At 36.9% G+C, this 15,749-nt stretch overlaps 3 protein-coding genes across 7 annotated transcripts; 2 read left to right on the top strand and 1 right to left on the bottom strand.

The window, feature by feature from the left end:
* Window positions 1–1,164: 1,164 nt before the first annotated feature.
* Window positions 1,165–8,439, bottom strand: LOC144210933 (bromodomain-containing protein 3-like). Of its 2 annotated transcripts, none has more exons than XM_077737899.1 (11): window positions 7,917–8,439; window positions 4,961–5,264; window positions 4,654–4,791; window positions 4,442–4,577; window positions 4,093–4,187; window positions 3,207–3,503; window positions 3,010–3,138; window positions 2,791–2,925; window positions 2,129–2,223; window positions 1,779–2,047; window positions 1,165–1,710 (listed from the first exon to the last, which is right to left on the bottom strand). In XM_077737899.1, exons 2-11 carry the CDS (start codon window positions 5,153–5,155, stop codon window positions 1,622–1,624), a joined length of 1,578 nt encoding a protein of 525 aa, XP_077594025.1. In that variant the 5' UTR covers window positions 5,156–5,264; window positions 7,917–8,439; the 3' UTR covers window positions 1,165–1,621. The 2 variants fall into 2 exon arrangements, with proteins under 2 accessions (XP_077594025.1, XP_077594024.1); XM_077737898.1 differs by lacking the exon at window positions 7,917–8,439 and adding an exon at window positions 5,549–5,755.
* Window positions 6,014–10,252, top strand: LOC144210934 (uncharacterized). 4 transcript variants are annotated; one of them, XM_077737903.1, is made up of 9 exons: window positions 6,014–6,200; window positions 7,107–7,536; window positions 8,020–8,084; window positions 8,165–8,233; window positions 8,308–8,376; window positions 9,038–9,197; window positions 9,278–9,385; window positions 9,428–9,494; window positions 9,607–9,683. In XM_077737903.1, exons 2-8 carry the CDS (start codon window positions 7,225–7,227, stop codon window positions 9,443–9,445), a joined length of 801 nt encoding a protein of 266 aa, XP_077594029.1. In that variant the 5' UTR covers window positions 6,014–6,200; window positions 7,107–7,224; the 3' UTR covers window positions 9,446–9,494; window positions 9,607–9,683. The 4 variants fall into 4 exon arrangements, with proteins under 4 accessions (XP_077594029.1, XP_077594027.1, XP_077594026.1 ...); XM_077737901.1 differs by having other exon boundaries at window positions 6,016–6,200; window positions 7,137–7,536; window positions 9,446–9,494; window positions 9,607–10,252; XM_077737900.1 differs by having other exon boundaries at window positions 6,016–6,200; window positions 9,446–9,494; window positions 9,607–10,252.
* A 763-nt stretch (window positions 10,253–11,015) lies between these two features.
* On the top strand, window positions 11,016–15,155 carry wdr5 (WD repeat domain 5). The gene is made up of 14 exons (XM_077737144.1): window positions 11,016–11,253; window positions 12,100–12,204; window positions 12,273–12,381; window positions 12,455–12,528; window positions 12,630–12,719; window positions 12,969–13,058; window positions 13,140–13,223; window positions 13,295–13,350; window positions 13,420–13,466; window positions 13,541–13,616; window positions 13,693–13,726; window positions 13,789–13,863; window positions 14,097–14,184; window positions 14,627–15,155. Exons 2-14 carry the CDS (start codon window positions 12,127–12,129, stop codon window positions 14,725–14,727), a joined length of 1,002 nt encoding a protein of 333 aa, XP_077593270.1. The 5' UTR covers window positions 11,016–11,253; window positions 12,100–12,126; the 3' UTR covers window positions 14,728–15,155.
* Window positions 15,156–15,749: the final 594 nt, after the last annotated feature.

The raw sequence follows: 15,749 nt of genomic DNA, 5'->3' as shown, positions 1-15,749 counted from the left end.
TATGCTGCAAGAATCCAACACCCTCAGCATTCTTTACCAGATGAGGAATGATTCCAAAGTACATTATTAAACAGCTCCATAAATAATGTTGATAATGGAGTTTTCAACCAAGTCAGCCGGACCAGAATCAATTGTTGTTTGAACCACAACGTATCCATGACGATTTTCAACATGGTCGAAACGTGAAGCCGCATCTTTTGCTCCCTTAAATGTGCCAACGAGGCGGACGAGAAGCTAATGAAAAGGGCCAAGTTTGCAAGCGTGGGGTCTTTTTAGTATTAGATTGGTGCTCTCTGACAAATGGCCACAGGTTCAAATAATGACGACTTGTCATTGGCGTGGTGGCACTGATCAATCATGGCCTCGGGGATGTTTGGGTGTTGTGTGGGTCTGACTCCAAAGGAGTCAGTGATAAATGCATTCTTACCTCTAGATTTCTTTTCATTCCCATCCGCTACACTCATAAATATCAACCTATTTGCCCATCAATATTTTCATGAAAAGTGCCATACTAGAACAGGTATGGGCAAACTATGGCTCACGGGCCACATCCGGCCCACTAGGCCTTTTAATCCGGCCCGCCGACATTGTCCAAATCATTTTTTTATCCCCAAGATGGCGCTGCACTTTATACTTTTGACTTTAACGATGAGTGATGAGTACGTTATTACTCGAGTCCTTTTTTTATGTTTATGATTCATATGTACTGTTAACGGATGCACTTTTTTATATGTATCGTATCTTGTGCTGACACGGCCCATCTGTCAAATTTTTAAAGTCCATTTCTCAACTAGACATTTTAAATCAACAATAATAAGTTTTACGTAACGGAGGTTGTCTCATATGTGACCTACAATTGGGTGTTCAGGCCTTGGCATCCATACAAGGAGGTTAAACTGCACAGATAACGGTTGGCTGGATTATTTGGATTACTAAATGGAGTCATATGTGGGTTTATCTGGGGAGAAAATAGTAGATGACTGCCACTCTCTGGAAGATTTCAGTATTTAACTTTAGTTGGATGCCCCATTAGGAATCAAATGGAACAAATTTGAAATACCTGTTCACGTTTCATTGTATTATATTATGATTTTTCATGTACCGTATTTTCAGGACTATAAGGCGCACTTAAAAGTCTTACATTTCCTCCAAAATAGACAGTGAGCTTTATATACATGGGTAAAAAAATTAAAATGTGTCATTCATTGACGGTGCGCCTTATATATGGGAAATATGGTACTTTTTATAGTACTGTCATTAAGTGACAAAATCATCTGTGCAAATCACTGAAAAATATATTTTTAGAGATGTCTGAAAGTCGCCAGATCGTATAATTTTAATGAAAAAAAATGTTGTCATTGTACATACCTATACATAGTACTTTGTATATTGTACTGTGTACAACAAGATGCATTCCAGGTACATCTTGTGGACGATTGGACGTATATTTGTTGGGAGCACATGCAAAAAAGTGCTTCAACATCTGCCATCACATGATTGGATATTAGGTGGGCTTCTGAGAAAGAGAATGCTAGCCTGATAAAATATAAAAAAATAGCAATATTTACTGTACATTATGTGATCTGGAGTGCTAGAAAAAACAGCTGAAAAAGATATTGCGTCACGAGATTGGCGAACTGGCTTCATTATCGGAATCTGAAGAACTGCTGCTGCTTTCCATGTGATGAGAGCCATTTTGTTTTGCATTTTCTGTGTTGTAAAAGAGTAAAAAATGAGTTTTTAATGGAAAGACAAGGACTGAGAAATGATTAACTTACTGTGATAGCGTTTGAACTTTTTTATGAGACAAGCACGGACGTATCGCTGGAGTTCCCGCAACGTCGACGGTTTCAGGATCTCAAAGTCGATCTCGATCTCTTCGGGGTTGACGTCGCACTTGGTGGGCTCTCTTTTCTGGACGATTCGCACCACGTGACCAAGTTTTACGCTCGAAAGTCGGTTGATGTCAAGGCTCAGTTGGTGTTTCTCGTCATATGTCATTGGCAGGGATTCTTCTGCGTGGGGGTCATCTCCGTTCCAGGATCTCCTAAAAAGTGGAGTCAAAATGAAATAAATGTTTACATCAATCAGTGTTTGAAGGCAATGAATAAAAAATATATTTTCCTACCTAGAAGCTTCAATATGACGGGAGTCAGGGTTGTCTTTACTTTGACTTTGGGGATCTTCATAGAACATGGTAAGCTGTTTGTGAACATCTTCAAGCTGAATCAAACATATTTAAGTCATGCAACAATTACTGTTGTACTTTAAACATTTTTAGAGCTTCTAATATCTGCTTAAAAAATATACTATTATTGCACACTCATTCACTTCAATGGAAAATAATTGCTACCAAAATTATATTCATGAGAGAGTTTAATATCTAAAAGAGAAGTTTAATACCCAAGTACTGTTTAATATCCAACTATTGTTTAATATCTAACTACAGTTTAAAATATAAGTACTGTTTAATATCTAACTACTGTTTAATATCCAACTATTGTTTAATATCTAACTACTGTTTAAAATCTAAGTACTGTTTAATATCGAAGTACTGTTGAAAGCAGCTCTCAAAATTATATTCATGAGAATTTAATATCTAAATATCTACTGTTTTCAACAGTACTTGGATATTAAACAGTACTTCGATAAAATATACTCTCTCTTAGATATTAAACTCTCTCTCATGAATATAATTTTGGCGACCAAAAGTCTAAGCACCCTTTAAATGTATATACATAAACTTCGGTCTAAGACCAGTGAGTCTTGAATGAAATAAAATTGGCCGACCTCCTGTTTCAGCCTGGCGATTTTGGTGGCTTCAATAGATTGCTCCAAAGTAGCGTCCGGCTCACTGCAGGTGACCTTTGAACTGCTCCCGATGGGCTCCTCTGGAATGTTGCCGAATCTTTTCTCAAATATGCTCTGAAAACAAACATTGAGGAGGAAATTATGAGGAAAAAAAACACATTTCCAAGTTAAAGAGTATGATATTCTGATGATAAGTACCTGAAGCCTCCTGGCCTGGCCCACAACGTCATGGTGGAGGGGGTTGTATTTGTAGCAGTTGGAGAAAATGAGCCTGACGTCTGAGGCAAATCTTTCCGCGTCCTGATATTCACCTCGGTTCATTTTTTCCTGGGAATTAAGAAATACGTTTTAACTACAATTTATCAAAATATGAGTAATTGGAGGGAAATTGCAACCTTGACTGTTCCCAGGTCCATTGGGTATTTGATGATGTCATGATAGTCATGCAGTTTCAAAGCTTGGGCATCCACAGGTTTGTAGAAAGGCCAAGCGTAGGCCTGGTGTTTCTTAGAAAGCATTTCCTTCAGGATTTCTTTGCAATATTGCAGTTGGACCGTCTCAACGCTTTGGAGCGACCATTGTTTGGCCCGCAGATTTCTGGCAAAAGGGAGTGAGGCATGATGCTCTTGGATTATCCGTCTTTTCTTGCTTTTTGGCGATGCCGAATTGCTCTTCTTCTTCGGAGGCTTTGTCTATATTGGCAAAAAGGAAATTAATCAGTTAGGGGGTATCATGATGCAAACAACCAATCAACCAGTCAGCTTGATTTAACGTTTCACCATTTTAGATATAATATTTAGATATTTTTTTATAAATGGATTGAAAGAACTGGATTTAAATTCTGTTTTTTTATAGATATAAATCAATGTTTATTTTAGCTTTTTTATATATATTTTAGAGCTTTTACAAAATGATTTTTGAACTAAAAACAGAAAAAATGGATTAAAAGAACAGGATTAAAATTCCCGAATATTCAGTTTTTATAGATCTAAAATATTGTTTATTTTAGATTTTTTTTAATATATATTTTTAGATTTTACAAAATGATTTTTGAACTAAAAACTGAAAAAATGGATTAAAAAAATGACAATTATTGATTTAAAAGGGGCAAAATCAGGAAATGTAATATACATCTATACTCTTCATTTGAATTTGATCCTATAACAGAAAGTCAGCACTCATGATTGATTGACTTTCCCGGGCCGCAAAAAATGGTGTGTTGGGCCAAGATTTGGCCCCCGGACCGCAACTTTGACACCAGTGACGTACATGATGGCTCACCTGAGAAACCAAGATGAAATTTGAAGGTGAATCGGAGACAAGGTTCTTTGTATGTGGGGTATCCCAGTGAGATGCAGTCAACCCCTCCATAGAATCTGTTCACAAAGCATGAAATGTGAAAAATTGTCGCTCTCTATAAAATCTGGGAACAATAATTGTCAATTTTGGCTACAAAATATCTGTAAAATTTCAACTTTGAATATTTTTCTTGAAAGCAAAAGCCATTTTTTCCAATAAATGTTATTTTTTATAGCCCCTCATTTGTCTATCACATTTTTTTTAGTGTGCAATCTTCACAAAAAAACAACATTTAATTACACTGAATGGAATAATTGAGCGAGTGTCTTACCTGAATGTTTCCTTACACTTTTCCCTTTAACGATGGCATGAGGCAACACTTCCACTTCCGTCTCAGGCATCAATGCGACTTTTTGCAAATAAATCTTTTCCAAGTCGGCAGCCATCAGGACAATATCATCTGTAGGCTAAAGTAGACCAAAAAGACATATTTGGGAGGAGTTAGCAAGCTAATTAAAGAGACAGTAACAAGATGAGACTCACCTTGTTATAAATGTAACAGTTGGTAAACATTGTGTTGAAGTCCTGCAAACATTCACTGGCACTCCAATAATAGTTGTTGTCCAGACGTTGTTTGATGGTTCCCAAATCCATCGGGTTTGTTATGATGCTGTGATAGTCCTTAATAACGGAAAGTAGGCGTTTTATGTTTGTAACACGTTTTAAAGGTCAAGTAAACACAAGGTATTGTTGTATATATAAAAAAAGATCACCACCAATTAATATCTTGAGGTACATTTTTCAATAACAAATCTGAGATCTATTTATGTCCATAAAAAGTACTACTTACTGGTATTTGAAGAGCCACAGCATCCACAGGATGGTAAAAAGGCCAGGAAAAAGGATGCTTATATATAGCCTTGAACAAGACACTTTTTATAAACTGAAGCTGGTTGGTCTTTCGACCCAGTTTGTTCTCACGGGTCACCTCAGGTGGCGCTGGGTTCAGAGTTTGGGGTCCCGGAAGACCCCGATCCGACGGCATCGTCAGTTATCAACCAGAAGAATATTCTAAAGTGTATTCTATAATATATTCTTCAAAATTCCATCCAACTGACAACACCAAATCCATTGATTGCCCCACAAAGTATGACCTATTGGAATTAAAAGTACTTATTAATAACAAGCACAATGGACTGAAAAGGGAAAGTACAAAATTCGTACATATTTACATATATATGTTCATTTACATAAATTAGATGTTCATCAACATTATTAAATAGATCAAACTCAAATGGCGAGCTAAATCATAATTTTCTCTAAACATTGTTTGATTGAAGTCAATAAAAAACATAAAGAGCGACTATACTACGGATTTAAATTTGAAAAATGACGTTTTATATGCCTGCCTCGTGTAAATAAACAACATTCCACATACCTCCATCATCTATCGATAGTTGATCGATGGCAATATATAAGTAAATCAATACATGCCTTTGAATAAAACTTTTTAATAAGAAATAAAATTGCAACTGGGTAACAAATATACGTGTTTGAATCTAGTATTAGGCAAATAGTAGGTAGTTTTCCAAGACAACGAAAGGAAGTTGGTACCTCTTATTGTTACTATGGCGTGTTATGGTAGATGAGACATTTTATTAGCGCCTCTATCGTTCGGGAGGATGAAGTGCATCGGTGTATGTTGCATTTTTTGGGGTTATTAACTCGTGTAAAGCGTAAATAAAACACTGGGCTCGTCTGTAGGTTGGGATGCGGTGATTAAATGCTTTAAAGTGTCAGGGAGTGCTTTAATAGAAAATGAAGGGGATTCTATTAGTAATAATAATGGATATTTAAAAAAACTACAGGAAACGGAAGCGCTCGTAATTTGCGGTTGCCTCGCAACGCATCATTTCTATGTGATGCGTTTCGGCTTTCATATAATCATATCTCCCCCGTCTTGACTCCATCAAGCCGCACTTATGAAATAACTAATAGTTGGAAGCCAAGACAATAAATCCAACATGCAGAGCGATTAATTTGAGCGACATCTTCAACTTTGGAGACATGATGAGTCGCTAAACACAGTCGTAAGTAAACTCAAATATGATGACATGTTTTAACGAGTTTGGCAACCCCGCTACATCTTTTAATACTAATTTGATCATTTGGTGTGCAAACTTTGTATTTACCAATTATTTTCTTTCCTTTCACTTTGATTTCAATGGACATAAGTCTTGCTTTTTCTTTGTTTCTAAGCAACGTAACTTTGAGAGAATTCGGTTTGTATTAGTTTAATTGTGCTTTGATGTCACGTCAGTATTCGGACATTTTATTGGCTGCTATTGCGCTAACATAGGACAGATAACATTTGACAAAAGAGTGTATAGTTTTATAAACGAAATAATTCCACCGCTCAATCCCCCAAAAGCTTTTTTTTTTAAATGAATAGAGCACATGTGTCAAAGTGGCGGCCCGCGGGCTAAATCTGGCCCGCTGCATCAGTTTGTGCGGCCCAATCATGACTTTCTGTTTTAGGATGAAATTAACATAAAGAGTATATATTTACATTCAATTTCCTGATTTCCCCCCTTTTAAATCATTTTTAATCCATTTTTTCAGTGTTTTTAGTTCAAAAATCAGTATGTAAAACCTAAACATATATTTTAAAAAAAGCTAAAATAAACATTATTTTAAATCTATAAAAAACTGAATATTCAATGCTTTTAATCCATATATTTTAATCCATTTATGAAAAAAAATCTAAATATTAAATCTAAAATGGTCCAACCCACATGAAAAATCCAGAGTCTCCTCCTGCTATTCAATTTGCTGACACCTGGCACCCCCTGTGTGCATCAGTAAGTTGGGAAACTGAATTTTCTGACTGTTAGGTCATCCGCCATCTTTTAAGTCAAAAAGGTCCGCTATCTATGATCTGTATTCCCTTAAAAAGTGTCTCAAAAGCAGGTTCCCCATTGATTTTTTTGTCACAGGAACCCCAAGTAGTCTTCATCTGTTGTCAGGAGGGAGAGGAGTAGGGACAGGAGAGGAGAGGAGAGGAGGAGAGGAGGAAAAGAGAGGAGGAGAGAGGAGGAGGAGAGGAGAGGCAGTATGGAGCAGCTCAGGGCAGAGTTTGAAAAAGTAGTAGCCGAACTGAAGTGGGAAGAAGTAGTTTCCACTCTCCTGGAGGTGGTCAGTAGCATGGTGTGTAACACGGCAAGCTGTCCACCTCCGGTGCCATCTTGGCTCAGGTTTGACACGCACTGTCAGTTGGTCAATGGTCACAGCAGAGCTTACGGTGGTGGTTGCATACCACCATCCAGTTCAGCTTTTGTGCAGCCAGGTCAGATGATGGCAGGAGCCCAGTTAAACCCGTACGGAATGCAGTCATTTGACGTCAAAAGTCAGGCAGGTGCACCACAGGTGAGTACATGATGGAGAAGGGAACTTTAATGGAGGTAATAAAAGGGGCGTGTAGGGAAAATGGGCAGGTATACCCAGCAATATGTATTTTTTTACCCCCCAGGGATGAAATAACGCACTTTTAAGTATCAATTTGTAAACAAGTATGGTAAAATGTATTATTATTGGCTCCTATTATTTTTATTCTTAGAATATTTTCAGTTTTTTATGCATTTTTGTATTGGATATGTAGTGGGAAACGGACTCAAAAAGCCAAAAAGGGAACTTTTTTTTGGTAATGCTAATTTTTTAGAGAATAGCGCTAATAGGAGAAGCTAAGAGCTCAAATGGATGTATGTTTCAGAACATAATGCAACATTTCTGACCAAAAAAGGACTCACCTGCTCTTTTGTAGCATTTTTTTGGGGCAAAGAGTCCATGGAAGTGAGCTGTCCGTCAAATGGGAAGATCTCAATTGATTTTATTTCTCTGTATTTGCACCAGCAGAATATTTCCGTACCTGGACGGACTCTTCCAGAAAGTTTTAATTGGGGTCCTCCTGGAATGCTGTAAGTAACATCCAAAAATCATCAGTTAAAATATATTCACATACTTTTTCAAACTTTTAAACATTTTTTTTTCAATGAAGGAATGGAGGAGACATGTTTCAAATGACAGGTCCTCCCGTTTATGCTTCTCCAATGACTTCAACTTCAAAGTATGCATTTTTTCATGTATTACCTACAAATATTGCTTGATTTTATACATAAATATTCTCCTTTATGCCTATAGAAATGGAGAGGTGGTCTATCACATTGCTGGTCCACCTGTCTTTGCTGCTCCACCAATAACATCTGCAAAGTAAGAGCCAACATAGTGTAGTTGGTATGTAGTATGTAGTAATGGTGCTTGGACACTGTTTCTAAAGTCATATATCAATTTTTTGCTACAAATTCAACCCTTATATCAAATCTTACTGTCATGTTACCAATAGCAGCTTAGCGATCAACTGCACTAATATTAGCCTTTACTCTTTAAGTACTTTACGTCAAAGTAAAACAGTATTTTCTATGTTGTTAAAAGAGATTAAAGTCTTTGTAAGTTGAACTCTTTAACCATCGGTATGATGGCGTCAATATCAAAGAGTTTTTTTTTTTTTTTTCGTCAAGCCTTCTTATAACATAAACAGAAATCATGACCAATATTTTTTTGGCAAATATGATCATAAGTGATCCTATCGATCATCCTATCCCAGCTCATTATGGGCTGTAAGCAAGCTACATCCTAAATACACTTTGTGATGATTGGGTTTGTGTACTTAGGCGCAAAAACATGTATATAGTAGTAATAGGGTTGATTCTACTTAGTGATTTTTTTTGATGATTCTGGTGTGGTCTATATTAGCCGCGATATTCGAGCTATTACTGTACATGTTGGAAATGCCTGAAATTTCTGGTTTTCAAACAAGTATAACTTAAGATCTTACACATTTTTCTCTCTCTTCGCCGACTGGATGTAACAGAAGAAAACGCCGGCGCCGCCGAGTACGGGACGCAGACCAGCCTTACGTCAAAAAGCCGCCCAATGCCTTCATGTGTTTTCTAAAAGAACAAAGACAACATGTCAAGGCACAGATGAACTTAAAAGACAGTGCGTCCGTCAACACCGTCCTGGGACACATGGTGATGAATTATATCACCTAAATATCAATATTCTGGAAATATATATATATATATATATATATTTTTTTTTACATCCACAGTGGAAGTTGCTAACAGATGAAGGCCAAGCTAAGTATTATAAAATAGCCGATGCTGAGAAAAAACTTCATTCCCAAATGTATCCCGAATGGTCCAGCAGTGATAATTACGTGAGTAATACCTGATAAATGTTGTTTTAACATCATGTAAAGAGTCAATTTTGCGTATAGGGCAACAAGAGGAGGAAACGTAGCATCACGACAGCCACTAATAGCGCAGGTATGACATTTAAAAACATATCAGAACATGTTAATACTGAAAAAACAACATTATAGCGACAAATTTGTCCATGTAAATCATCGCAATGTACTTTTATCTGTTTCTGTTTTAGAGGCGGAGTCTCCAGATGAAAATCCGACTCCACAAAACAGCGACGAATCGGAAAAAATACGTATCGCGGACAAAGTTTTGCATATGTTGGGATGCGCTTAGCATTTTTAAGTCAAGGCAGCCCTTTTTTGATCGTGTCCACAACAGTTGGACATTTCATTTTGATCATGTAAATATCGTCGTCCTTTAAATGTGTTTAAGAAAAAAGAAAGCAAATATGTTTTAGTATTTTACTTAGCTTTTAATTAGGACACCAATTTTAACTGCAATGTAAGCACGTGTACCAAAAAATATTTATGCTAAAGAGAAAGATATTCCAAAGAAAACTTGCTACACACCCCAAAAAATGAGACAGCTTTAAAAGCAATGTATCCCCGTGGGATGCTTGATATTCACAAAGTGAATGAATTATGAAATTATTGAAACAAAAAAAACAGGCTCAACATTAGCAAGTTTGTCAAGCTGATGCTAGTCTTGGTAACTTTGCGACATTTGCATCTAGAAAATGTTCATGTCAAACAGTAATAAGTAACTTAACAGGATTTTAGATAATTGTTCACTTTGAACCACTGTTTGTGTACCCCTGATGTCTATGACTTGAAAAATAAAAATGAACAAAAGATGAATAAACATTTTTGAAAAATGCACTCTATTCCTATTTTAGACTCAAATCTAAATTGTTAAATAATTAGATGGATGTACTGTTCCATAGCAGCAAGACCACAAAACTCACGACTATTCTACGTCTTCTTCAAAACATAGACAACAAGTTGGGAGCGGAAAAGTCACCTCTTGGAGCACGTTAATCAAGCCACCATCTTGTCCACACTTTCTACGTCATCTACAAAACATAGACAACAAGTTGGGAGCGACAAGTCACCTCTTGGAGCACGTTAATCAAGCCACCATATTGTCCACACTTTCTACGTCATCTTCAAAACATAGACAACAAGATAGGAGTGGACAAGGCACCTCTTGGAGCACGGTAATCAAGCCACCATCTTGGCCACACTTTCTACGTCATCTTCAAAACATAGACAACGAGATAGGAGTGGACAAGCCACCTCTTGGAGCACGGTAATCAAGCCACCATCTTGTCTACTCTATTTTACGTCATCTTCAAAACATAGACAACAAATTGGGAGAGGACAAAGCACCTCTTGGAGCGCGGCAAGCAAGCCATAATAGTTGGAAATGAAACGAGAAGTGAGGACAGATGTGTAAAATAAGGTCAAATTGAAGTCAGATTTGTGCATATTCTAATGAAATTTATGATGTCTTATTCATATTACAGTATATATTATTGTAGAATATGGTATTTAAAGTATATATATTAATTTAAAGTTGGGGGGAGCCATGCCCCCCGCCCCCTAAAAAATAATTTAATAAACGCAGTGACGCCCCTGGCCAAACTCTTTTTGTCCACCGTGACGAACCGTATCCCCTGTTGTATTTGCGCATGCGATATGAGCAACAACGCAGTGGCACATTCCCCGCTTAGCCTCGCTCCCTCCTCCTTGATAGCAAACGATCAGTTGCAAGGCAAATCTGAGATCGCTAATTCTCACCAAGTGATTATACCTACACATATTCCTACCGGTGTTTAATGAGCTGCTGCAGCCTGAAGCCAAAACTCGATTAAATCCCCGTAAGTATCGACCTTGATGTGAAGACTCATTGTGTAAAACGAGGGCCGCTCCATCATTGCTAACTCAAGTTTGTCAACAGCATCAGTGCATGCGCTTCCTCAGCAAAGACTATTTTGCATTTTTATTTGGCATGTGCATCGTTTTTAAACGATCGGATGTTTTATTGACGATTCTAAAGTGAAGAATGGGCAGAGGTTATAGCGTTAGCATAGCATGTTAGCTTGCCATAAGAGTTGCTTGTCAGACTTGTGTTTCTTTGCTGATAGTATTTCCAATTCCGTTTCCGTCCACGGTTTTATGTCCAATTTACTGACTTTTTACTGTGGGTTTCTAATCAAATTGGCCCAAACACTTACTGAGGAATTGTGGGTAATAATTAATTAATTGATATTAATTTACAAAAGACTAATTATTGGTTCTTAGGCAAGAGGATGCTGACTATCTAGTTCTTAAAGTGAAATAAAATCATTCATGCAATGATTTCACGGCTAAAATTTATGATCAATTATTCCCGTGTTTCATAAGTTTCAAATTTCATCCTCACGACAACAACATTTAAAATTCACATTTTTTCCCTAATTTTCTAATTGCAACAAACCTACTCCAAGTTAAAATACTTCAAAAAAGGTCAAATTTAGTGTGATTTGCAAACAATGGTCGAATAAATTGAAATAATCTTATAAATAATGCTATTTTTACATGAAATATATGATTGTAATCTATTTTTTGTAAATTTTGCTGTCATGTAGCCAGTAAAAATAAAATAAAGTCATCCTCCTCACAAATTAAAAAAATTAACCGAACAATTAGCAGTTTAATTGATCTATCCCTTCCCTAATTAACAGGGTACAGTTGATGCTCACTCCATCGCCATGGCAACAGAAGATAAGAAGCCAGAGACGGACACAAAGCCCCCGGTGGCCACGACAACGTCTTCCAGTCAGAATAAGGTTGGCCAAACATTAATTCCATCCATTTTTTTGTTGTTTTTCCTCTCTAATTTCCTTTCTTATTTTAGTCAACTCCCTCCAAGCCCAATTACGGTTTGAAGTTCACGTTAGCAGGCCACACTAAAGCCGTGTCCTCTGTCAAATTCAGCCCTAGTGGAGAATGGCTAGCCAGCTCTTGTAAGTTCTTTAGCCATTTTGTGTCTATTTGTAAGTGTGTCTATGTGCACAATCATCCATCTTTTCTTTACAGCTGCAGATAAACTCATCAAAATCTGGGGAGCGTACGACGGCAAATTTGAGAAAACCATATCGGGACACAAACTTGTAAGTGGAATGCTCGTCAAGTGATGTAAATTAATTTGTAAGCCAATCATAGATGTTCTTTTTGTTAAAAATCACTCACTTTTGTAAACACTGATCCGCAGGGAATATCTGATGTGGCCTGGTCGTCGGATTCGAACCTCTTGGTGTCGGCGTCGGATGATAAGACCTTGAAAATCTGGGATGTCAGCTCGGTACGCAACCTGCAAAAAAAAAAAATAATAAATACGTTTTTCCTCCATTTTTTAGTGGTTTGCCTTAAAACTGTTAAGGTTTTTGTTCAATATATCTACCGTATTTTCAGGACTATAAGGCGCACTTAAAAGTCTTAAATTTTCTCCAAAATAGACGGGGTGCCTTATAATCCAGTGTGCATTGAGGGTGCGCCTTATATATGGGACAATACGGTATATATATTTAATATATTTGACCTGTGCTTGCAGGGCAAATGCTTAAAAACCTTGAAAGGTCACAGCAACTACGTCTTCTGCTGCAACTTCAACCCGCAATCCAATCTCATCGTTTCAGGATCCGTGAGTACACACACACTATTTTAAAAACTACCACCAAGAAGTGGAATTGAACCGCCATTTTTGTTTTCTTTTGAATCCTAGTTTGACGAGAGTGTTCGAATATGGGACGTGAAGACTGGAAAGTGCTTGAAAACCTTGCCGGCTCATTCGGACCCCGTTTCCGCTGTAAGACATCAACTTGGTTTATCGTTAAGGTCAAAGAAGAGACGCCATATTTACAAATTATCTTCTTTTAGGTCCATTTTAATCGAGACGGATCCCTGATTGTATCCAGCAGCTATGACGGACTTTGGTGAGAATAAGCTAAGCGCTTCTTTTTGATTGGTGCTGGTTTTTAACCCTATTTTCTTTCGTTTTTTAGCCGTATTTGGGACACGGCGTCTGGGCAGTGTTTAAAAACACTCATAGGTACGTAACCCCTAAATTTTTTATGTTAAATATCAGCTTTGCCTCATAAAATTGACTATCTATTTTTACACTAGATGACGACAACCCTCCCGTATCATTCGTCAAGTTTTCTCCTAACGGGAAATATATTTTGGCCGCGACGCTGGACAAGTGAGTAACCAGACTATTCCTTTTTTCAAAACTGGCAGATTATAATGTTACTTTTCCCTCAATTAAATTTTCTCAGCACACTGAAGCTGTGGGACTACAGCAAGGGAAAGGTAATATTGCTCTTCTATTTTATACATTGACAATAAAAGCTAAATGGCTAAATTTTTTGCAGTGCTTGAAAACGTACACGGGCCATAAAAACGAGAAGTACTGCGTGTTTGCCAACTTTTCCGTCACGGGTGGAAAGGTCAGTTAAAAGATCACCTACCTTATTTTCAGGACTATATGGCGCATCACATTTAAAGGCGCGCCCTCAATGAATTACACATTTTATGTTTTTACCCATATATAAGGCACACTGGATTATAAGGCGCCCTGTCCATTTTGAAGAAAACTTAAGACTTTTAAGTGCGCCTTATAGTCCTGAAAATACAGTACTCCTTTTTACCAACTCGATATTTAAAGTATACTCTTTCGTAGTGGATCGTGTCCGGCTCAGAGGACAACATGGTGTACATCTGGAACCTGCAGACAAAGGAGATTGTGCAAAAACTGCAGGGACACACAGGTACTTGCTAACAAAGTATTTTTGTATTGTATTGCAGGGGTCGGGAACCTTTTTGACAAAGAGAGTCATAAACAATTCATATTTTCAATTGTTATTCATTAAGAGTCATACTCACTGTCATTTCACTGCCTTTAAAGTAGAAAAAGTCTCAGAATTATGTTGACATTAGTGTTACCCTGATGCTAATCAATGGGATTTATGCAAAAAGGTTTAATTAATTAAAAACTGGAAGATTAAAGCCACTCTAGACGTAGATTTTAGCTCACAGTTTAGCGGAGAGCCATAAGTACTCATCAAAAGAGCCATGTGTGGCTCCTGAGCCATAGCTTCCCTACCCCTGATGTATTGTCTGAATTAAACTGTTTTATTTTGTTGTCTTTTAAGACAAATACTGTTTAAAAATGGAGTTTGAACATGTTTTTTTTGTCTTAAAAACTTCCAGATGTGGTCATCTCAACGGCTTGCCACCCGACAGAAAACATCATCGCATCGGCGGCGTTAGAAAATGACAAAACCATCAAACTTTGGAAAAGTGATTGCTAAAGCCTCACACTCATTTTTTTAAACACTTTTTTTTATAAATATATATAAAAAAAGGAGGACTTTCTCCCCACTTGTGAGTTTTTTGGGGGCCGAGTTTACAGGGAATTAACTCCAGCAGTGATGCGCAAGTTGAAATGTCAGCTAAAAAAAACAAACAAACCAACAACAAAAAACAAGTGTTTAGCTGTCTGTTCTGCACGAAAAAATGTATTTCACGTGGTTTTATTGTTCTTCCGCCTGACTACATATTTTGGTAGTAAAATGGGTCATTGTTTAACTATCATGACATCATTTTTGGTGTTGTTGGATGGAAATTTTAATGACAATTCACACAAAAAATACAGCAAAAGGTTTTTAGTTTTTTGCCATTATGTCTGTTATTGTTGAGTGATGTCAATTTTGATTTTCTAATAAACAAAACAACCCAATTTTTGCATTAGTTTTTTGGTTTTTGCATTAAGTAGGACGGCCCGAGTATAAGACGACTGTTAGAGTAGGAAATTGCATATATATACAGTTAAGTCTATTTATATTATATAAAATCTGATTTGGTTAAAATGAAAGTGGCCGTTTTTGGCAAATCTTGGATGTTATGTTTTAAATAATACTTACAATGTAACTTATATTGTGTAAACTTACCAGTGTAGGAATACAGTATTTTCCAGAAGAGTCCTGTGAATATGAAAACATCATCAAAAAAGTTTCATGCACTTTTAAAATAACAATTTTATGCTCAATTTGCAAAGTCCTCACCTGAACCTGAATTGACAAAACAGGCATTTTCACTTTGTTTTTTTTTTAATCCATTTTTTTGCCTCTCCATGAAACATCAGTGGACAATACAGAAATAACAAAACATCAGTCGACACAAACAAACAAAAAAATGGACAATTTGCGGCAAATAGACAAAAAAAGCCACCTTTTTTTGTATGCCTCGAAATGATCGTCCGCGTAAACATGAGCCCACAAAAAAATAAACAGGACAAAAAGGAGTACATGAGCAAGGAATAAAATTGACTTTT

Source organism: Stigmatopora nigra, chromosome 17, assembly GCF_051989575.1.
Source record: "Stigmatopora nigra isolate UIUO_SnigA chromosome 17, RoL_Snig_1.1, whole genome shotgun sequence".
Classification (NCBI taxonomy): domain Eukaryota; kingdom Metazoa; phylum Chordata; class Actinopteri; order Syngnathiformes; family Syngnathidae; genus Stigmatopora; species Stigmatopora nigra.
Note: the sequence above shows the minus strand (reverse complement) of the source record. Positions and strands in the feature narration are given on the sequence as shown.

Excerpts from the sequence above, each read along its gene's own strand:
- LOC144210933 (XM_077737899.1), bottom strand. The coding sequence starts at position 5,155 with ATGCCGTCGGATCGGGGTCTTCCGGGACCCCAAACTCTGAACCCAGCG. Across the intron at positions 4,792-4,960 it reads CTGTGGCTCTTCAAATACCA|GACTATCACAGCATCATAAC; the intron begins GTAAGTAGTACT and ends TCCGTTATTAAG. Across the intron at positions 4,188-4,441 it reads AAGTGTAAGGAAACATTCAG|ATTCTATGGAGGGGTTGACT; the intron begins GTAAGACACTCG and ends CTTTGTGAACAG.
- LOC144210934 (XM_077737901.1), top strand. The coding sequence starts at position 7,225 with ATGGAGCAGCTCAGGGCAGAGTTTGAAAAAGTAGTAGCCGAACTGAAG. Across the intron at positions 8,085-8,164 it reads TGGGGTCCTCCTGGAATGCT|GAATGGAGGAGACATGTTTC; the intron begins GTAAGTAACATC and ends TTTTCAATGAAG. Across the intron at positions 8,234-8,307 it reads CCAATGACTTCAACTTCAAA|AAATGGAGAGGTGGTCTATC; the intron begins GTATGCATTTTT and ends TTATGCCTATAG.
- wdr5 (XM_077737144.1), top strand. The coding sequence starts at position 12,127 with ATGGCAACAGAAGATAAGAAGCCAGAGACGGACACAAAGCCCCCGGTG. Across the intron at positions 12,720-12,968 it reads AAATCTGGGATGTCAGCTCG|GGCAAATGCTTAAAAACCTT; the intron begins GTACGCAACCTG and ends CTGTGCTTGCAG. Across the intron at positions 13,351-13,419 it reads AGCAGCTATGACGGACTTTG|CCGTATTTGGGACACGGCGT; the intron begins GTGAGAATAAGC and ends TTCGTTTTTTAG.